Source organism: Streptopelia decaocto (genome assembly GCF_964273445.1).
Source record: "Streptopelia decaocto genome assembly, chromosome: 14".
NCBI classification, from domain to species: domain Eukaryota; kingdom Metazoa; phylum Chordata; class Aves; order Columbiformes; family Columbidae; genus Streptopelia; species Streptopelia decaocto.
The window spans coordinates 14,486,036-14,510,944 of record NC_138669.1 but is presented as its reverse complement, the minus strand read 5'-3'; the positions used below and the strand labels follow the sequence as shown (position 1 = coordinate 14,510,944).

Below are 24,909 nucleotides of genomic sequence, written 5' to 3'. Positions count from 1 at the left end.
GAAAATCCCAGCGTCTGCTTTTCGAACAACATAGAAACACAGACATACTGAAAACTGACTCCCCAGTCGTCTCTTGCATAGAACTTTTAACTATAGTTCACCGATTTATTCAAGTTCTGCAGTTGTGTTAAGAAAAGATGACAAACCATGAGAAAGGGTGAAAGGCACATGTACAGTCAGCCCCAATGGAGATGGACAAAGTGTGTGCATGAGTTTTACAAGCAGAATACCTGGGGTTGATACATACAAATAAAATATTGCAGTGCTCAGTGGCTCTGTACAGATATATTTGTGATACAGGAGAAAACATTACTATTTAATGTTACGCCTTGTGCTGTTCCCTCATCCCTGGGTTTCCCAAAGCATAACTGTGTCAATACAAAGCTGAGGATAAGGGGTCGGTGCGTCTGGGCAGAGCTGCTCCCTGACATGGACGCGCGAGGTGAACGTGGACAAGTGCTGGAACTTTGGGCTCCGTGTCCCTTTTTAGGCTGCACTTATAATTGACTGTGCGGGTTTCCCCTCCATTTGCAAGGAGCACCCTCCTCCTCCTCGCACGCTGAGCGGAAGGCAGAGGGGTTGGGTGCTCGCGGTAACGCAGCCAAGGCTCCGGCACGCGGTGCCATCTCGAACCGAGCTTTGGGCTTGCTCTGGGAAAGCGACACCTGAGCCGGCCCAGGAGGCGCCAGCTCAGAGACCCCTGTGCCACCCCTCCATGAAAGAGAATTTAAGAGAGGACTACATGCTAGAGCCATCTTTGTTATTCAATGTAGCTGCTCATCTTTGTCAAAGAAAGAGTTGAGGGGTTAGGTAGTGACACGGATCTCTTTTAAGAAGCCAAAGGAAAGGCCATTTGCTGAGGCATGGCTGATGATGATGATGATGACACGGAACAGGGGGTGGTGGGGAGAGCTCTGCCTGGGGTCCCTCCATGGGCAGCCGTTGGAGGAGGCAGCGTCTCTGTGTCCAGTGGGCCTGGGGACGCCTCTCGCCACACCAGGGACTCCCCCCCACCGCATCCAGCTCCTGCGGCCGCGTTCGTGTGACCCGTGACAGCGCTCTGGCCGTGGCGGCGGGACAAGGACCGATCCCTTGAGGACACCGGGAAATTATTCACCACTTTGACATCGTATTGAGCAGATCTGAGAGAAGCAGGTGGAGATGGAAAACTCTGTCTTGAAGAAGACAAGCCCTGAGGTGATCGGCCCCATTTAAGGCCCTTTAATGTCCCCAGCTGGTGTGACGGTGGGAGTCCCGTGGGACGGAAGGGCTGTAGCGTGGGGTGTCCACCCCCGGGCTGTGGCCGCTGTGAGCAGCGGTGCCAGGGACGTCACCAGACAAGTCCTGTGCTGGGAAGGACTTGGGGGATCGCAGAGGACCGGGGGGTGCTGGGCGTCCCTCCCGCCTCCAGCAGCTGTTTCTGAGCGCAGACCCCGAGGCAGGCGCAGCGAACCGGGGGCACATCCACCACCTGTGGAAATGGTGGCTGTTGACAACCCCCGGTGGCTACAGAGTCACCGTGGACACACGCGGCCTCTTGTTCTAAACCCGGACGCGCAGGGAGGACTCAGGGACGGCAGGAGGGAGCTGGTGCTGCCGTCTGCCAGGCAGCAACAGGCGAGGCTGAGAACCGTTTCTTTTGAGTTGTCCTACCACTTCTTACTGGCTGTTTTCTAATTATTATATGGGTTAATCTTTGGGAACTCACTTGTTTTTCAATAAATTCACCTGAAAAATAATTTCTACTTTACGCGGGGCACTGGAACTGAGCGCTTGCAAAGCTGTGTGATTCGAGTCTAAAACCTCACTGGAGTATTTTTTAATCTTTTGGGGTTTTTTTCATTTTGACCGGTATGGCAAAACATCTAGTGGGATGTTTTTTATCTCTGCAGTGAGGCTGGATGGAAGAGGGAAACGCTATCAGTAAGATGTAAATGTGAAATGATCTAAGAAGGAAGATTGGCGCAGCGGTGATCTTTGGGGTGAGCCCTGTGTTCATGTTATCCATGATGAAAAAGAAACGCTGACTCCCATGGAAAGAATCATTTTCCTTCCAGATCAAGGTTTACAGCAGAGCTGTTTGGAAAGCACATTTGTGAGCGCAAGTTTCAGAGCATCAGGTGACAAGGACATTCCCCCATCTCCCCCGGCAGGTCCCGCCAGCCCGGCAGCGCAGGCGAGAGCTGAAATTGGGCCACAGGACTTCGCTGTGGCTGACGGGTCGTCCTGCGTGTGCTGCGGGCACCGAGCTGCCCTGGCGCCGTGCGGCGAGGGGCCCGCGGGAGCGACGGGGTGCGTGTGTTCAGCTGTGACCTGGTGCTCGTCACAGGAGGTGACACTGTGACGGCTGGGCAGCCTCGCCACCCGCTTTGGGGCTCACCCACCGCGCTGGTGTGAGCTGAGCTGCCCTGGCCCGAGCCGAAGGGAGGCAGCTGAGATGCACATCTCTGGTGCCCTGCGTAGAGAAGATGCCCCGTGCCGCGGGTCGTGAGCGGTGGAAAGGCCCGGCCCCAGTGTCCCCGCATCCCCGTCTGTGCCCGTCCCCTCTGCCGCACCAGCGGGGGCTGCGAAGCTGCTGTGGGGCCAGGGCCAGCTCGTCCATCCCAGCCCGGCCGGCACGGCTGCGGCACCAGCCGGCAAAGCTGGTGCTGCTGAACCGGGATGTGCCCAGCTCTCTCCAACATGGAACTTTTCCTGCCTGTCACCTGCATCAGCATTTCTCCGCGTTATTGCTCGTACAGCTCCCCCCGTCCCGGCTGCTCCTGACCCCTGGGATGTGGTGGGTGCCAGAGCAGCCGCAGCACAATCACAGCTCCACTCCACTTCCCAAATCCCCGGGGGCTCATTGCGTAAAATCCGTACCTGGCTGTTCACAATGCAGCCCCAGGAGGGGCAGCCACATCCTAGCAGCAGTAAAGTGAATTTCTGGGACCTGGGCAAACAAAGAGGGGCTGCTGCTCAGGGATGGCATCACCACAAGTGGCCGCAGCTCCTTTTCACAGAATCACAGAATGTCAGGGATTGGAAGAGACCCCAAAAGATCATCCAGTCCAACCGCCCGCCGGAGCTGTGCGGGTGCTGTGTCGGAGCAGCAAACATGGGACCTGCAGCTCTCCCAGCGCGCAGCCGCCTGCGCAGCCTCTCGCTGACACGCGGCCAAAGGCTCGGGACACGTCCTGCAGCACCACAGACAGGAACAAACCCCACAGCCAAGCGGAGAAGCCCGGAAAAAACCCACATTTTTAAAGATCCCAGCGTATGTTTGTCCCTGAGTCCGTGCTGTAGTTTCCCCTTACGCAAGTAAAGAAAAGCAAGCAAGCCTCCTCCTGGCCACTCATGCAGGACAGCAGCCCGAGGGCCCCCGGCCAGCAGCGCCGTGTTTGCTTCACCTTCCCGTCGGCAGCTTCACACAGCTGCTCACAAATTAAAAATACTAGATGCAAGCAAAAAAACAACAAACCCCTAAAAAACTAAAACCCGCACCCCGAAACAGCCTACCGAACACCCACACCGTGTCGTGGAATATCTACACATGCACACGTGTGCACACACAGGAACAGTTCTCAGTTTTTAAGCACCTTTCGTTTGTTTTAAGATTCGAGGAGACTCGTAACCTCAGTGTAAAGGCGTTTTCTTGCTCTGGCAACACTGGGTGGGAGATTTGGTATCAGGCCGGGTCTTGTGCTCACCATTGGCAGGAGAGGAGCATTGCAGGGCTTCTGCAAAGCGCAGTCTGAACGCGCCTTCGCCGCAGCATAAGAAGGGTTGGTCGCACTGGTGGATCACAGTCACTTTGCAGGGGGTTAATAGGTGGTTATTAGATGTTAATACAGGAGCAAGTGTGTAAACAACAGAGGCGGGGATCGCAGGAGCCCATCTATGCTGCGATAAGTGGGCTCCGTTGACCTGTGGGATGCTAGGACTCTGGATTAACCTCTTCATGAAAACATTATTAATAATTTATTAATCCTTTATAAACATACTCTTGATATAGTGTAAGAACAGTTCCGCTTCATGCCCGTGGTGGCTGTCTCAGACTGGCACGGAAAGGAGAAAGGAAAACCATTTGCATTAGCTTCTGAAACCCAGGACGGAACAACAGGATCAGCCGTTTGAAACGGTGCTGGGAGCCGGTGATCAGTGACCATGGCTGCGGATGCGCAGGAGGAGAATTTGCAATGGAGAGCGGGTTGGGCGGCAGGACGTTTCTTGGCTTGTCCACTTCTTGACATGTATTTGGGATAGCGAGAAAACGCTTCCTCTGATGCTGTTGCCTGGTGGCCACAGAGCACGTCACCCAGCGACACGGGAGCAGTGGGACGGGGGAGGCGTCGCACGGCCATTGCGCCCCCGGGAGCTCAGGCTCACCCCGCTCGTCCTCACAAGAACCTGTGCCAGCACCCCTGCAGACGCCACGCTCCCAGTTCGTACCGGGCATCTCTTCGGCGTAAAAAAAGGCATTTAATGGGAAGCCAAGGAAGCCAAAGGATGTAAACCTTCCCCTCGAGCCAAGGAGCTGGCAGTCTCTTCACTGAGAGGACACCAGAGATGAATCAGGGTGATCTGCAGCGTGGCCGTCGGTTCAGCAGCGAGGGACGGTGACCACGGTGAGGCCCAAGGAGCAGCGGGGGATGCCAAGGGCTGGGGTGACACCGGGTTCCTCAACCCGCTCTTTCTCAGCTGATAAATCACTGCTGTGAAAAATCCGCTCCAGGGCCACTGTGCTGAGCAGGAAGGCTGAAAGAGCAGCTGAGCGAACCAATGTGGTGGGTGCAGAATAGGGCCCAGCACAGCAGCCGGCACAACAACCGGCACAGCAGCCCGAACAGCAACCGGCACAGCAGCCGGCACAGCAGCCGGCACAACAACCGGCACAGCAGCCCAAACAGCAACCAGCAGCCGGCACCGCGCTCGCCCCGGCGGCACCGGCTGCTGCAGCTGGAGGGGCAGGAGGCACCACATCACTGATGTGATGAGGGCACTGGGTCTCAGGGGGACCTGAAACACAAAAACTGGCCTGGAGGAGTTGAAAGGGAAAGGCTGAAATATTTGAAATGGGCTTTTCGTTCTTTCTGTATTTTTGGGAATGTTGTGTCATCAGAGCAAAAGGTAAATGCTGCAGGTGAGCATCATCAGCCAGCTCCTCCCAGGCAGAGCTGGGACCTGGTGGTGCTCGTAAGAGGGTTCATTTTGGTTTTAATCTCATTTAAAAAATAATAAATATCAGCTGTCTGCGGTTGAGCTTACCGCAACTCCTCCGACCCAGGTCCCAAGCTGATGTGAAGGGATGTAACGTGGTGAACAGAAGAAACTTCTGTGAAATCAGCATTTTTTGGGAGGGTGTGTGTGGGATCATTGTCTCGGAGGGTGGGAATCCAGGCTGAGCGCACAACTCGATGGTCAGAACTTGCCCAGGGCACGGGGTGCAAAGCCAGTCCCTGAAGGGAAAAACGCTGGAGGGGGAACCAGCAAATTCCTGCTGGGTTTGGAGCCATCTCAGCTGGTGCTAGAGGCAGTGAAAAGTCTGGACCGTGTCCTTCGGAAGGCAGAACGAGTCTGTCATGGGGAAGAGAAGGGTTTGCATTAAAAATCAGTGTTGCCAACAACAGAATTTGGCCCTTCATGGGAAATGACGCAATTTTTAGTGGAGGAAGAAGGCATTCCCATTGCAGCGACCCTCTCATCCGGCCCTGCTGGGCCTGCCCCATCCTGTCCCTTCGCAGCCACTCCCAGCTCCATCTTTGCATTTACTTCAGCCTCTCCCCCGGCCTCCTCTTCGTCATCCTTTCACCACCAGCTTCAACGTGCTTTTGCCACCTCGGGAAAGCTGCACAGGTCCCTTCCTCTGCTCCCCCAGGGGTTAATGCCAGGCAGCCAATGCTCCTTGGCTTCAACGGTGCCTCTTCCAAATAAATGGACACATATATACGCACACATACATATGTATATATACATGTATATAGGTGCGGCTCGTGGGCAGACGAGTGGCTCCAGGAGGAGGGGCAGCCAGCAGCTGGTGGGACCAGCAGCCGCGGTGACGTGATGGCGATGGTGACGGTGACGTGATGGCGATGGTGACGGTGACGTGATGGTGACGGTGCCGCTGGCCCGGGCTGGGCAGCCCCTCCAGGGGCTCTGGCGAGGTGCTGGGACGGTGCTTTGTTTCCTGAGATTGCTTTTAAGGTTGTCTTTAAAAAAAACACCACGAGGCGCCACGAGCCGCCTGGCCGACCGTGCCACAAGGGTTTCCACCAGCTTTTCCCCACGACAAGCCCTTTTGGGACCAGCAGTTGGGTTTTTGTCTTATCAGGGTAAAAATGTAACTAAGAAATCAAGAAGGGAGGGGGATATTTGCTGGCTTTGGGGGGAGGAAGCATTATTTAGTGTCATTGATGAGATTTTTTTCCTAAAAATCTCAAATCTTCTTGCTTTGTTGCTCTTTTCGCTTGACTCGGTGTCTCTGCCTGTGACATCCCAGTCTGGCCACACCAGGAGTCCTGACGCCATGAAGAAAGGCACTGATGTCCCGGGCTCGTCAGGACAAACAGGCTTCGCCGTGGATTTTGGAAACGGGTGGAGGGGGTGGCGCAGCCCCCATGCCAGCGGCTCCGGGGGCTGCAGGCCCGGCGGCGTCGGGGGCGAGGGGAGCGGCGAGGGCGGGGGGAGGAAGATGAGGAGCAGGGGCCAGCACGCAGGTGTGGGGGTGTGGAGTGAAACTGCAGCCGGCGCCAGCGGTGGGTGTGGGGCCGGTGCCCCCGGGGTGGCTGGTGTCGGGGTGGGGGGTGAAGTCTCCCTCGCCGGGGTGGCGGGGAGCGGTGGCGCCGGGGCAGCGGTGGCGCAGGTCCGGCGAGGTCAGTAGCTGCAGTGGCGCTGGCAGGGCTGGTGGATGAAGGTGCCGGCGTGTGGCCTGTCCCGGCGCAGCGGGCGCTGGCGGGCCCGGTTCTGCCGCTGCAGGGCCTTTTGGCTGAGCCAGGGCCTCTCTGCCCGCTGCCGGGCCCGCTGCACCCGCCGCGCCTGCCCCACCTTCTCCAGGATGGCAGCCTGCACCGCCAGGGACCCGCTGCGGTGCGGGACGTGCTGCTCCAGCCGCGGCTCCGGCTCCTCCCTGCGGAGAAAGGGGCATCAGTGGCCGCTGGCACCCAGCCCTGACCCTCCCCGGCAAGAAGGGGACCAGGGTCTCCACCCTGCACCGTGACACCGTGTCCCCAGGATGGACGCGGTCCCCTCCTGCCCCAGCCGCCTGCTGAGGGTGGGGAGGCTCCAGCACAGGCGGCTCTAGGGCAGCAGGATAAATTCAGGCACCACTAGGAATGTGGTTGTCCCCACGGTACCCAGGTCCCTTGAGCCCAGTGGAGGGAAGCCAAGCCTTGACCCATTTCCATCCTGTTTGTGACCCATCTGGTCCCCTGGCCCGGTTCTGGCTCCCTTTGGTCCCTTTCAGCACCCTTCAGTGCTGAGGTTCCTCTGAAGCTCTTGAGATCAAGCTGTGTCCCTCAGGAAGACTTTACTAAGACAGAAGCCCTGGAGAAAAGTCGTCCGCCAGCCTGGGTGGATGTTCACCCCAAATTCTCGTGCTGTGGGTGAATCACCACGTGGCATGGGGGATGCGCTTCCTCCTCCCTCGCCCTGGTGAGGGGCTCGCGTGGGCCGTGCTGGAGGGCTGGGACTGGGGGCAGCAGGGACCCAGGGCATGGTGGGGACTGGGGCTGCCCGTGAGCACGGTCAATGATGTCCTGTTGCCACAGGGCACCCATGGGGAGGGGGCAGAGCTCCCCAGGGGCTGCAGCGAGGCTCTGGCCCCGGGGAAGGAGGATGGGGAGCTCCAGCCCACACCTCCTGGGGGAGGAGAGGATGGTGGGGCCATTTCTCTTTAACCTTTCTCACCCCACTAAGCTGGACTTTGGGGCAGGAAGAAACACCTGCATCCATGGCCAGGGGTGTCCTGGTCCCCTGCAGCTGTGGGAAACCCATGTGCTGGGCCAGTACGGAGCCAGGAGGGGATCAGGGGCTGCAGCACCTCCTGCCTGGGGGAGCTGGGGGGAAACCACTGTGTCTAAAGGCCACCTTGTCCCACTGCGTTTGCTCTGCTTGGGCCATACCTGTGCAAGACCCCGTGTTTAAGCCCAGCCTGGCAAACCCTCCTGGCCTGGTGGCAGGGTGACAGATGACACTGCTCGGGGTAGGGAGGGGGACACAGCCCACCCCCACTGCAGGCGAGTGGCAAGATCACGGTCCTGCACCCATGGCTTTCAACATGGTTTTGAGATCACCTTAGCAGAATATTTTGGGACATAGAGGCTGCCAGCCGGGGCACCTGCCAGGTGTGCAGGGTGCTCTCTGAGGTGGGACGTGGGACCATGAGGTCCCGCACAGCCCCACTCCATCCACGGGCAGCATGAGTGAAGCTCCATTGGGTGCACACAGTGATTTAGGACACCAGGGCTGACCGTCCACCCCAGTTCTCCAGCGGGCACAGGGGCCAGCAGCCCCTGGCGAGCACCCCCAGGCCACACTCACCCGGCAGCATCATCGTCGGCGCCCTCCCCTTCCACCTCGAGAGTGCTGGTGACGTAGACGGACATGCTGGGGTGCTCGATGAGCAGGTCCTCCATGGGGCTGCTCCCCATGCCGTCGGGGCCGGGCCCCTCTGCAGTAAAACAGGGGGGTGGGGTGACAAACCAACTCTCGTCCATCAAGCAGGGACCGGCCGGAGCCGGGGAAGCGGTCGGCGGCGGTGGGGGACCGGGGGGTGCTGGGCGGGATCGTGCCAAGCGCCCGGTGCCGCCAGCGCCTGCTCGCCGGGCTGCGCCAGGGCGGGCACGGCTGCCTGGGGTGGCGGGGGTGCAGAGCCATGCGGGGCACAGCGGGGACACACACATACCATGTACAGTGGGGAGGGAGGGGGGAGAGAAAGGGGCATCGTTAGTGCAAGAGACACCCCACCACCATCACCGCCGCTAGAGCCGGGCACGGCGCCGCCTCACGGGGAGGGAGACGCCAGCAGTGCCCCCACCGCACCCCAACCAGTGCCCGCTGCACCAGAGCGGCTGCTGGCACTGCAGGGTCTGGCTTTGCTAAGCCAGCAAGCCATGGAAATATTTCTGGTCAGGTAGTTTAACCAAAAAGTGGGAGAAACCACAGCAATTGTTTTTCCTTCTCAAAAATGAAGGAAGAAATTCAGCTGGCAAAAAATGCTGCTTTTGCCTGTTGTTACGGCACCTGAGCCGCGTCATCCCCCTCCGGAGGAGCGCCGGCCCGCCTGTGCTTGCACACACCGCCCGGCAATCGGCAAACGTTGAAATCAAGCACACACACAGGAAAAAAACAATTCACACCTTTTTTTTTCCTGGAAGAAACCGGGGGAATAAAGTCTTCGGCAAAGGTTTTCACCACGCCTTCAGCTTCAGTCCATTAGAGGCCGAGTTTTGGGTGGCTGATCCAGGAGCTGCACCCCACATCCCTCCAACACCCCAGCCTTCCTCGCCTTCCCAGCCTCACCTCCACCTGGCAAAAGCGCTTGGGCTGGTGCTTTTCTGGGCTGCCTGTGCTCAGAATTACTGGTTGTGTTATGGGAAGGGAGCCTGCACCCAATGTCGGGCTCAGTGGAGTGGAGTGGCTCAGTACCCAGACCCATTCCCGGTCTCACCACAGGGATTCAAAGGAACTGGTCTTGCGGGAGAATGTGGTGCAGTATCTATACAGCCATGTGTGAGCCTGCGGTTGGGTGAGGGTGCAGGGGAAATCAGAGGTGAATGTGTACTTGCGGTGGAGAAACAGAGTACATGAAACATGAGGCCGGTGTTTGCCACCCAGCACGTCCCCAGCTCCTCACGCAGACCGTGCCCCAGCCCGGGGCCCAGGGCAGGCCGCAGTAAGCCTTGTGAACAGGAGAGCGTCTTTCTTCAGGTCAGTGGATATCAAGCTATTAATAGTTGTTGACATGCCAGGCTGGAGATGATTTGGCAGCCTGGAGAGCCCCGCCGAGCGCTCCCGGCCCAGCAGCGCTCCCGCTAGAGCGGGGCTGCGGCGTGGGGACCAGGGCACCAGCGCAGCTGAGCCCCAGCCATCCATGGCTACCTGTCCCACCCTTTGCCAAGGGGGGTTTTAACATCACAAGGAATATTTTGCAGTCTCCAAATTCCAGGGTGACTTGCAGCTGTGTCGCTAAGCACCGGGAGATGCTCTTTGCTCCGTCCCTGGGTGCTGAGCAGAGCCAGGCTGGGTGGTGGGCAAGAGAGGCATCTGAAACGCTCCTGGGAGAGCTGGTTAATTTGGGTGCATTTTGCAACATGTGGGTCAAAGACCTGACTGAGAGGGAACGAATTCAGAGGCTTGTTCGGCTGCCCTGCTGTCGAAAGGAGCCAGGCTGTGAGATGGGAAAGGATGGAGGCTGGAGCCACTGGGTTTAGTTTTTAAAGTGCTTTGCATAACTCCAGCCTCACAAATGGGGCTGACATAAATCAGTCCCTCGGTGGTCAGGGAATGCTATGGGGAAAGGCAGCGGCAGGGCCGGTGGGGGTTAGCGGTGGGGTGGCAGGTCCCAGGCAGACACGCTGCTGAAAGCCAGCTCTGCACTGTGAGCTGGGCCACAGGGTTGGAAAAAATAGAGCCTTTGGTACCGAAGTCCTGCCTGGGTCCCTGTGCAGATGGCTGCAGTCTCGGATACAGGGGATGAGGGCCCAGGCCAGCGTTTCTCTGTCTGGGGGAACTCCTGGCTCCTTCTGGCACGCTTTGGGCATGCTGCAGCGCTGCCAGCTGGCCCCGACACGTGGCAGCTGTGTGCCCATTGCTCCAGGGACCTCCCTGCAACCAGCACCCTCCCATGTCACTGCTGTGACCCCTCTGGGACAGGCACCAGCGAGCCCAGGGGACAGGGAATCCTCCATGGCCGCCTGTACCCACACCACCCACCCACCTCCAGCAGGTTCCCTTAGTGCTCCCACCCGGCTCGGGGCTGTCCCTGTTCCCCATCCACGTTCTGGTCCCCTCTCCAGCTCACCGCATGGGGCAAAAACCCTAATGAACAATTCACATCATGAAAACAAGCTCTGCTCTCTGCTCAGTGCATGGAGGACAGGCAGGGAGCACCTGCTCAAACAACAAATACCTGCAAGAGGGAGGACAAAACCCTCCTGCTAAACCTGCAGGATGCCTTTGTGATCCCCTGGGTTGCGGCGCCACAACTAACCGGAGGCTGCAAAAGCAGAGCATGGCCACCGAGCAGCTCCTGCGCAGGCAGGCTTGTTTGTCTAAAAGTTCACTGCTTGATTTGCAAGCAAAAGGTCATAAAATTATCATTGCAATTGGTTGAGTCATCGACCCTACAATAGCAACGCCAAGGTCTTAATGGAGCTGGAGAAGCTCTCGGCACACAAGGAATTTGACCCCCCTGGCTGGTGTCAAACAGGGCTCTGGATGGTTGTCGCTGTCCCTGGGAATGGGAACCCTGGAGGGATCTCTAGGTACAGGGACCTTGCACCAAACATCCCTTGTCTGTGTGCTGCTGGCATGAGCACTGTGAGCACCGGGAATGACTGGGGAAGATAAGCCCTTTGGAATTGATTGCCCCCGATGGACTCAAATGACCCAAACGTGTCCAGATTGCTGGCGGCATGTCCCCAGCTGGGACAAGCAGGCACTGCCGCTGTGGGCCCTCGTGTGGGGAGCACCCCAGCCCCCCACCAGCGCCCAGGACCAGGTTTCCCCGGGGGAACAGGCTCCCCGTTTGCTTTCTGTAGGGGCATCACGAGGAGCGGCCAAGCCCAGCTCCCCTGGGAAAGCGCTACCCGCGGCACGGCTCGGCCGAGCCCACGGCACTGCCGCGGCTCGCAGGCAGACAGCCCACACGGACCGTATCCCCCACCAAGCCCCAGCACCAGCATCACCCCAAACCCTGGCTGAGCTCCCCAGGCTGGTGCTGTGCCAGAGGCACCTGGGGGCTCCCATGCAGCCCCGGCTGGGGACACCGCTCCTGCTGCTGCTCCCATGCTGGCAGAACATCGGGAACCACCGTGGGAAGAGGAAAGGGAAAGAGGAGGAGCAGGTCGGGACTGCTGTGGTGACCACAGCGCTGGGCATCATGGGCAGGGCAGGGGAACCAGGGGAGGAGGGATGAAGGGCAGAGCTGACCACACATGGTGGAAGCTCATCTGCTGTCATCTCAAGGGGTTTGCCCAGCTCCAAAGAGACAAGATACAGCAGAGGCTGTAGGAAAGCAATCTCCCCTCCTTTTCTCACCTGCAAGATCAATTATGAGCCAGCCATCCTCCTCCTCCTCCTCCTCAACCAAGGGTTTGGGCTCCTCCAGGCCCTCCGGCGTGTTACTGTCACTGAAGAAGAGGCTGGTGAGGCGCTGAAACATGGTGGGAAGCAGTCCAGGGGATAGACGGTGAGTTAGAGCTACTGCTGAGCACCGGCTTCCAGGCACAGAGATGGGAGCGACAGGCAGGGAGGGCAAAAAACAGCACTCGAGGTCTCAGTGCTGGCAGAGATTCTTTGCTGCTAGCAAAATCGTAGCTGAGTTAAACAGCGCGTAGTGCAATTCTGAGGTTCTTCACTTGGCTTCAGTGCAAAGGCCTGTAAAAGGGAAAGAAAAAGGAATATTCCATTTGGACTGGTAGGCAGCGTGGCCCTCCTGCATCCCAAGGGCTCCAACAGGCCGGAGGGGAGAGTGGAAAGGTGGCTCCAGCACTGTTTTGTGCCATGGATTGTCCCAGCTCTACCCTCTCACGGGCAGTGTGCACACTGAGAGCAGCAGCCAAGGGCTGGGTGCCAGCACCCTGTCCCCTTCCCCAGCGGTGGGGTGTCCCGGGGACCCATCCGCGGAGCTGGCAGGGCAGAGCCAAACACGGCCCCAAAGCCAGGCTGGGACCTGCCTCCCCTGGCACGGAACAGGCACCGAGCACGGCTGGTGGCAGAAACTTTGCTGGAAGAGGAGGGCAAATAGTAAGATGTTGCTGTCCTCTTTGAGAACCAATGGCACGAGCTGTCCCCAAAACCCACAGCCACACCAATGTGGCCGCCCTCCCCTCCTCAAACTGCGTCCCAAGAAATTCTGACTGGCGTTTTGCTCCAGCCGCACCTGTGCCGATACCTGCTTGAGGTTGGTTTAGTTCTGAAAGTCGTCACTGCCGCGCTGTGTGTGTATCTGCAGGGATGCTCTCCCGATGCAGCTGTCACCCACCAGCCCCCAAAAGATGACACTGTCACATGTGTCATCACTGCTCCTTTATAAGGACCTTACAAGGAGCCACCAACCAAAGCACTTGGCTACGGGTGGTGTCTCGGCCCCGAGCGCACAGGCAGCAGCGCAGGAGCAGCGGGTCACTGCCCTGCAGTGGGGCAGCGCGGGGACGGCGCCATCCCAGCCCCGGGCGAGACTCTGCTCCATCTACGCTCATCACCGGTTTACTCCTGGGGAAACATTCCCTACAGCTCAGGGAGATGTTGGGACTCACTAATTTTATTAACGACTGCAAAGCTCTCGGAGAAGCACAAACAGATGGCAGCCACAAGGTGCAGAGTGACATTTGTGCAGGGAAAAGGCGTTTTGGTCCAGAGACATCAAAGGGCGTTAAAATACCACCCGGAGCTAGATGCGGAGCTAGAGGACAGCCGTGTTATGCCTTGCTTGGCACATTGCTGTGAGTGCATTTAGAGGGCAAAGCCCCCATCCATGGCTCTGGCCAAGGTGACATAGAGCCTGCAAGGGGTTCTGGACGCTGGTGAAACCCCATCTGTTGTGGGCAACACAGACTGGGAAGGGTGGAGGGAGGCTGATGTGTCTGAGCTCTGGTCCATACATGTGCCAGTTCTCCAACGGCTCAAGTTCCAGCTCAGACCACCGCCCTGTTGAAGTGGCCTCTCCAGGCTCAGCGCTGCTGGGACGGCTGCCCAGCGCTTGCTTTGGATCTGGGGCTCGGGCACAGTGGTGTTTACCCACTGTGGGACTGTTGTGCCTTTTGCCTTCTCCTGGGTGCCTCAGGAGGTACAATATCTGCTCCACAAAGCAAAAAATGAAAAATCAAGGGGGGCCTTTCCCCACAGGTGGGATCCCCTGGGCTTCAGGGGCTCGTCTTGCAGCTCTGCCCCGGGATGCAGAAGGGAGTGCCAGAGCACGAAGCAGCCCCACGACACCCGGCTCCCCCTCGCTGGCATGGCCGGGGCAGCAGCGTGACACCACCTGTCCCCTTGAGCAGGTCTCCAGCTCCAGGGGACTCCAGTTGCCCCAGAGGTGCAGGACAGACCAGGCGGCTGCAGCCGTACCCGGCTCCAGACCCCAGTGCCCAGGGGTCCGTCCCCCCAGTGCCGCTCCCGCTGGGATGGCAGCCGCCCCAACGTGCTTCAGCCCTTCCACCCGCACCCAGATCCACCCAGCTGCAGACAAGCCAGCCGGGGCACGGCTGGGACAGCATGTTCAAAAGGGACTAGGCTGAGTCTCATGGAGCCTCTCACCATGGTGAATCGGAGCTTGGTGAGGATGCCCCACTCCATGTCCGAAGAGGGTTCTGGCTTCCCCTGGAAGCACCGAGTGGAGGGTTTTGGGGCACTGAGACACAACAGAGTTGTGTCCTCTGAGCGCAGCGAGAGCTGCAGGTTCAGCCAACACAGCCCTTACCTCCCAGCCCCCCATCAACGCCACGACCGCAGCAAAGCCACGGCATTTCCGTTATCCTCCAGTGCGCTCACAATTAAGTTAGCCAGACACCTCCCTTTCCTGGAGCATTAAAGTGTAATAATATAAGTTAGGAAATAGCATGAAGAGGGGCTGATATCCAGCTGGGCGATGAATGGAAACCAGCCCATTGGGCTCTCTCATGTGCTCTGTGCTTTGCACAGTGGAGATTTCCCACCCACAGGACCCACGTGTGCACCCGCCCTCCCTGGGCCAGGCTGGCGAGGGGCAGCCAGGGCAGCCCTGGAGGCTGCGGTGCGCAGACCCAGCTTCATTACATGCCTGTTCTCCCTGCCCACAACCTGAAATTTGGCAGCTGCCTGGAGCACTTGCCTATTTATTAAATATCTTTTAATATTACATTAATATTATTATTTATTAAATATCTAATTGTGGCAGAAACCCCACTGCTCCCAGGTACCTGCTAGTGATGCCTCAGGTCTTCCCGCTGTTTGGTCCTCCCCAGGTCCCCATGCAGGGAGAGGGGCAGGAGCACCCAGCAGCCCAGGGGGGCTCCGGTCCCCCGAGGCCACCACGGCCCTGGCCTGGAGCACGGCCAGCAGCGGGCTCACGCGCTCTCTGAGCTGGGGCAGCCCTGCCTGCAGCATTCCGGGCCAGCAGAAGTGCTGGGCCAAGGCTGACACCAGCGTCACTGTGCGGCTTCTCGGGGTGACGCAGCAGGGCTGGAGGGGGCTGGGGACAGCAGCATCCCCTGTGCTGCACCCTGAGCCTGCCGGGCTGGAGAGGACACTGGAAATGCTCTTGGTCTGCCTTGGCCAGTGGCCTATGTGCAAATTTCAGTCTTCCCCCCCGACATGCATGTCACACAAAAGCAGAGAGCTGGGGACAGGAGCTGGCACACGGGACAGGGGTCCAGTGGCCCCAGCCCGGCCACAAAGGGAAGGTCACCCAGAAGAGCACCCAAGCAGCCACCACAGGCCAAGGTCTGAGCCAGGCAGAGATGTTCCCTGTTGTCTCAGCACAGGTGGCCCAGAGCGAGCTCACCGCTGGCCCGCGCTGGCTCGGCACACACGGCCCTGCCAAAGCTCCTTGCCCGATGCCCCGGTGCGCTCCCCTCGGATCTGCGGGTTTGGCTTGGAGAGCCCCCAGCAAGGAGTTCATCCTCAAGTGTGTTTAAAGCCAAATGATAAATTACACAGTCAAAACAGTGAGCACAAAACCTCTCATTTTTATTTTGTTGAAGCCTGACAGCAGCTTTTGCTGGACAGGAGCAATGCCAGTCTCACTCTCCACCAGTGCACTGATGGGGAAGCCAGGAGCTGAAGTGTCTGGACACCACAGGGGCCCACCCTAACCTGAAGATAATTTTCCTTTCCTGAAGACACAAGACGCAGCAGTTATTATTTTCAGTTGCCTTCTCTCTCAAACTTCATTTTCCTTATGTCTCTAATTAAAGGCCCTGGGATAGCCACAGTCCCACCACACACAGCCAGCCCTGTGCTAATAGGCTGCCAGGGGCCGTCCTGCTCCAGAGCAAACCCCCCGCACGGTGGGATGGCTGGGGCAAGGGGCTGGCAGGCAGTGCCACAGCTGCAGGAGCAGCAGGAAGGAGTTAAAAGCTCCCCCAAGAGCAAAAGATGAGACGGATCACTTTAAAGGCTCATTCCCCAAAGGATTTAGATAAGGCACCAGCTGTCCCCCTGTTTGTGCAGGGAGCACGGGGTGGCCTGAGCCAGCGCTGGGGTCTGTGGTGCACGGGTGGGCTGCGCGGGGAGGGCAGAGCTCGCAGGAGCAGCGCCGTGGGTGAAGCAAACCTGCCTTGCTCCACGAGCTCCCACTGCCTGGAGGCACCACAATCCCAAACAAGAACCTGGGCAGGTTGGTTAACTGGTAAAATCGGCAAGAGCAACCGTGGGCTGGTGGCAGTGTGGATGGTGGTGACAAACACAGGTGCTGCACCGTGCTGTGATCCTCAGGAAGGGCTGCCCTGGCTGCCTGTCCTGAGCAGAGCAGGAGCTGGGCAGAGGGACAGACAGCGCGACCAGACGGGCTTTGTGGGGAGAGCAAAGGCTTCCTGAGAGCCAGAGCTGGATCTTGGCAAGCAAGAACCAAAATGAGCCTCATCCTTGCTTTATCCTCCCTGCTCTGAAATCCTCAGCACCACTGTGTTAAAGAAGCAGGATCAGGCTCTTTATCACCGAGATGCACCCTCAGCACGTTTGCAGATGACACCCAGTGAGTGGTGCAGTTGACGTGCCAGGGGGACGGGATCCAGCAAGAGACCTTGTCAGGCTGGAGGGGTGGGCCCATGGGAACCCCCACAGTGCTGGTCCAGCTCTGGGTCCTCAGCACAGGACACACATGGACCTGCTGCAGAGGGGCCAGAGGAGCCACAGGAATGATCCGAGGCTGGAACAGCTCTGCTGGGGACAGGCTGGGAGAGCTGGGCTGTTCAGCTGGAGAAGAGAAGCTCCGGGGAGACCTTAGTGCGGCCTGTCAGTGCTTAAAGGGACTTATAAAAGAGACAGAGAGAGACTTTTTACCAAGGCCTGTGGTGACTAGATCAGGGGCAATGGTTTTAAACTGAAAGAGGGTAGGGTTAGGCTGGACATAAGGAAGAAATATTTTATGATGAAGGTGCTGAGACAGTGGCCCAAGTTACCCAGAGGAGCTGTGGATGTCCCACCACTGAAAGTGTTTAAAGCCAGGTGGGATGGGGCTTTGAGCAACCTGATCTGGATGAAGATGTCCCTGCCCATAAGGGTTGGATTAGATGGGCTTTGAAGGCCCCTTCCAACCCAAGCTGTTCTGTGAGCCTACAATCTCCCATCCGCCCCAGAAGGCAGCAGCTCCTGGCCAATGTGATCAGTGCATCATCCTTGAGTCACTCCAGATCCTCCCCACAAGCCACCAGGAACATCAGCTCCTCAGTGTCACCACCACAGAGAGTTGGGGGTGACTCTCTTGGCCCTTCACATAGCAAGAGGCTCCTTGGCCGGCTGCTACCAACCACCCCCAGATGGCCACATGCCACCTCAGTCCCTGCAGTTGCCACCAAGCCCCTTTACAGTCTGGGACAGCCCACAGCCATCAGCAGATCAAGCTCCAAAGTTTCTCCAGGTTTTTGGAAAGCCGGCACTTTCCCTGAAGCAAACATTTGCCCCATTTACACCAGGGGAACCAGAGCTGGCAACCTCAGGGGAACTGCAGTGCAGGAGGGACCTGGAGTTGTCCCTGCAAGGGGATTTAATTCACTGCTGCCCAAGCAGTGCCCTGTCACCAGCCAGAGACGGTGCCCGCAGAAGCAGTTTGGACCAGGAGGTGGCTTCTGTGTCCCTCCAGTGGCCAGGGCTGCTCAGAGCTCTGGTACCTTCTTTGAGGCCACCTGTCCCTGGCATGGCCAGCGCTGGGGCACAGTGGAACTGCCCGTGTGCCGCATCCTTGGGGCTGAGCCGCCCCCACAGCCACCCACCCACCCACACTGCTGTGACTGTCCCCTGCCAGAGCCAGTGTCACCACTGCAGGACAGCTGCCACCCTTCCCAGGCTTCCACACACCCCCTCGCTCAGCGTGTCAACCCCAGGCCACTGCCAGCACAAGGGGACAGCCCACGGGTGACACTCACCTGGGGACAGATGAATTTCCTAACCACTGAAGTTTATCAGAGTCCTTCCAGAAAGCCTTTTAAAACTAGCCCGAGGGTATTAAATATTAAAAGTTAAAGTAGGAGTAAGGAAGCCATAATGCATAGAGTTGTTTTTTTCCTCCTTTAGAAACCTTGACACAATAATTAGTTTTCTGAGTCACTGTCACTGCAAATAACCCCGGAAGCCAAGAATAGGCAACAGGATGGGCAGCAAAGCCCTGGGGTGCGCCAGGAGCTCGCCAGGGCGGGAGCCGCAGCTTCGCAGGACCGGCAGCTCCCAAAGTCACAGGCTGCAAGAACAAGCAGCTCCGCTTGGAAGTGGCAACAGGCTCCTCGAAACTTTCCATAAATACTCGGCGGCAGGAGCGATGCTGCTGACGAGCGGCAGAAGCGGTCCTTCCTCGGCACAGCTAATAATACCCCACGCAGTCATCGCAGCAGGCGTTGGAGGTATAAATCAGGTGCCTTCCTCCAACCCACTTGGGAAATGTTATTTTCAACTCATTTTACCTAAATTAGACAAGTGTTTCACAGGCTGCTCTCACCTCGCTGTATGTACCCAAATCCTAAACCTGGCATGGAAACACAAAGTGAAGGAGAAGGGGGTCTGGCAGCTGGGCAGGGGGCTGCACATCACAACAAATGAGGCGCATCCCTGCGCTGTCCTCTGTCCCTCCCCATCGAGGACGGGACCAGAGCTGGCAGGGGCCAGGACGGTTTGGCAGGGCTGGATTAATGCATTTGGTCACTTGGCAACTGCTCCTGCTGCTCCCTCCACTTCACCAGCTGCCTCGTTATGGGGTTCCCCTGGGGAGCACTGGCAGAGCTGGACCCTGAGGCTGCTGCCGGCACAGACTCCAGCAAACCAGAGGCTGATCCACAGCCAGAGCCTCTTCCACTGCAGAGCAGGGAAGGGGTGGGGGGTGAAGGCAGAGAGTAGTTAGAAAAATTCTCCAAAACACTCTTAAAGAGATTCTTGTTAACGGCAGCTGAAGCCAGCACCTGGACGTGCTTTCTCAGCCAGCCCAGGAGCTCAGCATGGACAATGTCCCCATGTGCTCCTCCAGATCCCACCTGAAGGAGGGGGTCTTGGGCTCGCAGCAAGGGGGTGTTTTCCTGGAGCTGTTCTCCTCACCAGCACCGTCTCCCTTGCGTGAACTGCTGCAGGGAAGGTCCTTGTCCCAAGGACAAACCCGACCTGCTGCTATTTGATGGCACCGTACACAGCCCTGGAAAATCTGTCGGTGGCTGGCGGGGTCTGAGCAAGCAAGACGCTTTTAGATTTGCTGTGAGCCATCCTATGAAATTTCAGCAGATTCCTCTCTGGGGGGCACTAGGTGAAGCGTCCCTGGGAGCAGCCCCAACACCACACCCTCCGTAAACCGCAGGAGGCTGAATACTAGAACCGACCAGTTGGCCTTTGACAGCGCAGGAGCCCCGAGCCCCCCAGCTCCGTCCCGCACCTGCCCAGGGCCGCACCTGCCTGTGCAGGGCCCGCTGTGCAATTAGCACTAAACAGCTCTTAGATAAGAGTTCACATCTCAAGTTTTTCCAGTCCTGCTATGAGCCGGCGATATCGGTTTATTCTCAAGGGGAAACGCTTCCTTTATGTTTTTCCTTTTCAGTTCAGCCAGATAAGCACCAATTTAACACAACGGGTTCCTGATGGTGACAATGAGCTACAGTAGAAAACTATAAAAACTATACAATATAAAAACTATAACATACAAAAAGAGGGGAAAGATTTATTTTAAAGAAAAAGAAAACGTTCCTGGCACTTTTTCGACTAAGCCCAGTGGGAGAGAAGGTACAGTGCAGCCCTGTACCAGAGCCCAGCACCTGTTTCTGGGATGGTTTCCTACCCCAGCAAAGCCTCGGCCAAGTGATCGACAGCGCTCGGCACCCGCCCAGCTCAGCCCTGGCTGGTGCCCTTGCTCAGGCTCCCTCAGCAGGGCTGTAGCTCTCCTGCATACAAGAGATATAAATGTATAGATATAGTATTAAAAAATTACAAATGCCCCTTTGAACATGTTTCTACAGTCACTCTCCACAGAGTCCAAGTTTTCCAGCGGCTCAGCCCCTCAGATGGGAGCAGGTTTAGTGCCCAGGTTCAGCCAAGCTGCTGAGGCCCCTTGTTGACCTTTTAGCACTTAATGATATTTTTGAGCTGTCCCGAAGTAGGTGCATTTTAGGGCAGTAATTAGACAAGCAGCCACTACACATGACACCTGACATAACCAGGGCACGGTGGTGCTGCCAGCGTCCTTCACCCGCTACGGCTCCTTCCCAGGCACCACAGTTCATAAAAATATGTAAGCACACACCCAAATCTCATTAAAATCACTTGGATTTACAAAATAAATCAATATCTAAAGACGGAGGCATTCAAAAGCACCAAGTATTTGCTGGAAAGCAGGTAGTTGAATAGAAAGTACAGATGTAGCTGTTTCAATATTACATATATTTCTATATTATATATTTATATTCTCTTTCCAAAAAGCCCCGTTTTTCACCCAAAACAGCCTCTCATGAAAACTGAGAGACACGTCCACGTTTGCGATATGCCCGGGGAAAAACGCAGCAGAGACCGGCGGGCGCTGCCGGCCGCAGAGCTGCGGGACACAGGCGGGACGGGGACACCGCGGGGGGACCGGGACACGGGGGGGACGGGGACACCGCGGGGGGACCGGGACACGGGGTGGGGAGATGGGGACACCGGGGGAAAGGGGACGGGGACACAAGGCCGGGGGGGGCGGGGACGCCCAGGCGGCACCGCTGCCGCGACCCCCCGCAGCAGCGGAAGCCCCGGGCAGGCGGGGGGGCCGCGCTCCGCCGGGTCACCGCGGGACAACGCGCCCGGAACGCGGGGCGGGGGGGAACAGCCGTATGACGTCTCAATGTCATATGCAAATGAGGCATACGTCACTACCGCGGAGCCAATAGGAGCGGAGACCAACCTCGAATCTTAATCCGCTGGTGAAGAAACAAACAACAGGCGCGGGGGGGCCCCTCTGCCCCCCCCTCCGCCGACCCCCCTCGCCGACCCCCCCCCGCCCCGCAGGGGGCACCGGAGCCCGCGCAGCCCCGGCCATCCCGCCGCCCCGGCCGCCCCGCAGCGCACAGCCCCCGGGTCACTGCCCACACTGACCTTGCCCGCGGCGCGCAGGGAGCGGCGGAGGAGCGGCGGGAGCGCTGAGGTAGTGCCGGTGGCGGGGCCGATCGCGCGGTTCTGCCGAGCGCCCGCCGCTCCCCCGCACAAATCGGGACCTTCCGACAGCTGATCGTGACGTCACAAAGCGGCCCGCCCGCCGGCGGCCACAGCGGCCAATAGGAGGCGGCGCCGGGAAGGCGGGGACCAGGGGGGAGGGCACCGCCCACGTGAGCGCGGGGTCCCGCGTGGGGGGGTCCGGGTCCGGGAGGGCTCAGTCCGGGGGGCTCAGCCCGGGGGGTTCGGCCCCGCTCAGCCCCGAGCCGGGCGGTGGCACCGGGCACGGGAGCGGCTCCGCGCAGGGCGTCCCGCTCCGTGTGGGGCCGGTCCCGAGGGGACACGGTCGCCCGAAGCCGGGTCAGCCCGGGCCCCTTCCTTGCCCTGAGGACGCGGCAGAAGCCCCGCGGGGAAGGGAGGGGCTGCAGCGAAGGGAGGGCAGCGGGAATGGGGAGGAAATGCATGAAAAATAAAAGAAGAGCTGGAGGAACAAAGCTGCGGTCGGGCGCGGGGGACGGGGAGGGAGCGGGCGAGAAGATGCGCTGGTCCCGCCGGCTGGAGGGACCGGGACCGGCCGGGCCGCGGGTGGGGACGGGCAGGGGCTGAGGCTGCCGGGGGAGCGGCCGCGGCCCGGCCGGACACCCGCTGCCTCCTCCCTGTAGCGCTGCCCAGGCCTCATTCAAAGAGAAACCGTAATGGGACACAGATGAGGAGGCTGGAGGTGAGTGCGCAGCTGAAAGTCCCGGCCGTGGCGCCCGGACACCCACCTTCCAAACCAGCGGGTGCGGGAGGGGGGGCTGGTACCTGCGGGCTGGTACCGGGAACAGCCCATGGGCGCTACAGCCCCCAGGATGCTCAACAGCACCGGGTTCACCTTCGTCCTCAGCATGGGCTGACCATGGGACCAAAGTTTGGTTTGACATCGTGCCAAGCTTGTCACACGGCAGGAAATTGTCCCTATAAAGATAGAACACTTATTAAAACTGTCATTAGTAGAGCAGTTTGTGTGTCTGTGTCATGCATGGTACAGTTAGGACTCATTTGGCACCACAGGTGAGAATTCCCCATCACAAATTCACAAGGGGCAAAATTTAATTGAGTCTTATTCAACCTACAGTCACAAATTAAATAACATTTAGTCTTCTGTAATTGAAGGATCTTGCAGGAGGGCGTAAACCACCTCAGGACGGGAGCCGCCACCTGGCAGAGCTCTCACCCTGCGCTGCCGGGCAGGGAGCAGAAGCCCATTAACATTGAAACATTTCTAAGCAAAAAATGCACTCGTTTGGGATGTCCCATGGAGGGCATTGCCAGCTGGCAATGGCAGTTTCAGCTGATGCCACGAACAGCTGGAGCTGCTCAGCACCGCGGGTCAGAGCAGTGCAGGCGTCTGCAGGAGACACAGAAATTACAGCATAATGCAAGCCTGACCCTCAGTCTGGTCCCTGCTTGAAGACAACGGTTCATGCAGCCAGTGGGGTTCCATTTTGCTGCTTTTATTAGTACTTGTTTCACACAGAGTGATTACAACATGGCTCTTATTTGCTGCAGCAGGAGTGCAGAGCTTAACCTTTAATCCTGCTGCCATATAGGAGCAGATATAAATAAATGCATCAGAACAACTCTTGCTAGGGTTAAACTTCTCTCAGGGTAAATTGTCCCATTTGCACTGGCATGTCCCCTAAAGGGCTGATTTTATGCAATGACTCTCCCCATTGAGATGGGAGCTGCTTCAGTCTCTGCTGCACCATTCCCTGGTCTCTTACTGCAAGAAAAGGGAGGCAGCCCCCTTCTCATGATGGTTATTGCTGGAGAGAAGCTGTTGCAAATGCGATAAAGCAGAGGTGTGAGCTGCACACCAGCCTGGGGCAGTCGGCAGAGGCTGCTGGGCCTGGTCGTGGGTGCTGCGGTCCGCGGGCTCAAGCGCTGGTGGCAGCGGGAAATGGTGTCTTTAATCTTGCCAGCGCAGGGAACAGCGTTCAGGAAGCCGCGGTCACCCAGCCCTCGCGTGCATCCCAGCCTGCAGTGACAGAGCTGCCACCCTGCACTGGAGCCGGTGTCACTCTGCTGGCTGGCTGTGCTGCAGGGCTGGCAGCGAGAGCCTGCGGGTGTTGGAGTGGCTTTGCCTTTGGTCCCCGGGCTAAGCAGTGTCTGCTGATACTGAATATGGGAAAGAAAAACAGAGTTACTTCAGTAACTTCTCTGTGGCATGCTAGCGTGGGCTTCAGGGACACCCACCCAGCCAAGGGGATGACCTGAGCCGGGCTCCAGGCCATGGGGTCACTGGGCGATGTCACGCTGCGGTGAGTCAGCCTGCAAGGCCCGAGCTGGCTGTGCCTGGAGAGGGGAGCAGGCAGCTGCCTGCACATCACCTGCCTGCAGGTAATGGAGAGTGAGCTGTAGCCTTGGCATGTCACCGTGTCAGTCTGCGCCAGCAGGCGCCCGGGGCTCTGCTGCACAGATTCAGCACTCTGAGTATTTGGGTGACTGTTGGAAATGGGACAGTGATCATATTGGCTTCTGCTTCACCCGAGAAGTTTTGGGAAGCAGCACTGAGAGCTCCTGGCAAAGTGCAGCAATGGCATGGAATGCACGTGATTTGTTTCACCTAACAAATGGCATGCAAATCAGTCAGGGCTCTCATCATTTACCTGTCCTTGACTAAAAAAACCTATATATATATACTCCGTCCAGCTACTTAAAAAAAAAAAGAGATCAGGAAATACAGTAGTATGACTGGATCTTTACAAAGCCCTCCAAGAACAGCATCCAGCATTCAGGAGGAATGGGTGTCCCAGGGTGTCCCTCCAGCCCCAGCTGCCTGCGCTGGTTTCCCTGTGGGTCCCTGGGGTCACCTCGCTGCATCCCCAGCAGATGCTGGTCCTGGCATGAGTTTCCCCAAGCCCAGGGAGCGCTGCCCCAGTCACTTCTCCTGGTGATGCCGGGTCACACAGGTGACTGCTGAGCACCCTGAAGAGGCATTTCGCAGTCTGCGTGTCCTGGGGGTGCGGGGCAGCAGCAGCTGAGGTTCTCACAGTTCCCAGGTGCCTGCAGGCCACAGTCCCTTTGAGCCACGTGGCTTGCTGCCATTCTGCGAGCTGTGTGCTCATCAGCCAGGGCTGGGAAGAGCAGTTAATGAAGACACACATGTGTGGTGCACAGAGACAGTCCTTAAATACACACCCTGCATGAAACAATAGAGAACAGAAAAATCAGATGAGCAGAGGCTGCTCTTTCTCCTTCCCCAGAAGAACACGCTGTGCAGCCACCCCTCTCCCCTGCGAGCCCTTGGGACACCGACTGCAGGGGCCTGGGATGTGCCCAGAAACCCTGACACCCCCCCCAGCCCCACTGAGGTGGCCTGGGAGCTGCCATCAATAACCCACTTCTCTGGCATCCCCGTGTCTGCCAGGCTTCAGCTCC

At 58.2% G+C, this 24,909-nt stretch overlaps 1 protein-coding gene across 2 annotated transcripts; it reads right to left on the bottom strand.

Moving 5' to 3' along the window:
• Positions 1 to 73: 73 nt before the first annotated feature.
• TP53INP2 (tumor protein p53 inducible nuclear protein 2) lies at positions 74 to 21,559 on the bottom strand. 2 transcript variants are annotated; one of them, XM_082065822.1, is made up of 4 exons: positions 21,430 to 21,559; positions 12,238 to 12,576; positions 8,518 to 8,827; positions 74 to 7,105 (listed from the first exon to the last, which is right to left on the bottom strand). In XM_082065822.1, exons 2-4 carry the CDS (start codon positions 12,359 to 12,361, stop codon positions 6,853 to 6,855), a joined length of 687 nt encoding a protein of 228 aa, XP_081921948.1. In that variant the 5' UTR covers positions 12,362 to 12,576; positions 21,430 to 21,559; the 3' UTR covers positions 74 to 6,852. The 2 variants fall into 2 exon arrangements, with proteins under 2 accessions (XP_081921948.1, XP_081921949.1); XM_082065823.1 differs by having other exon boundaries at positions 8,518 to 8,647.
• Between the last annotated feature and the right edge of the window lie 3,350 nt (positions 21,560 to 24,909).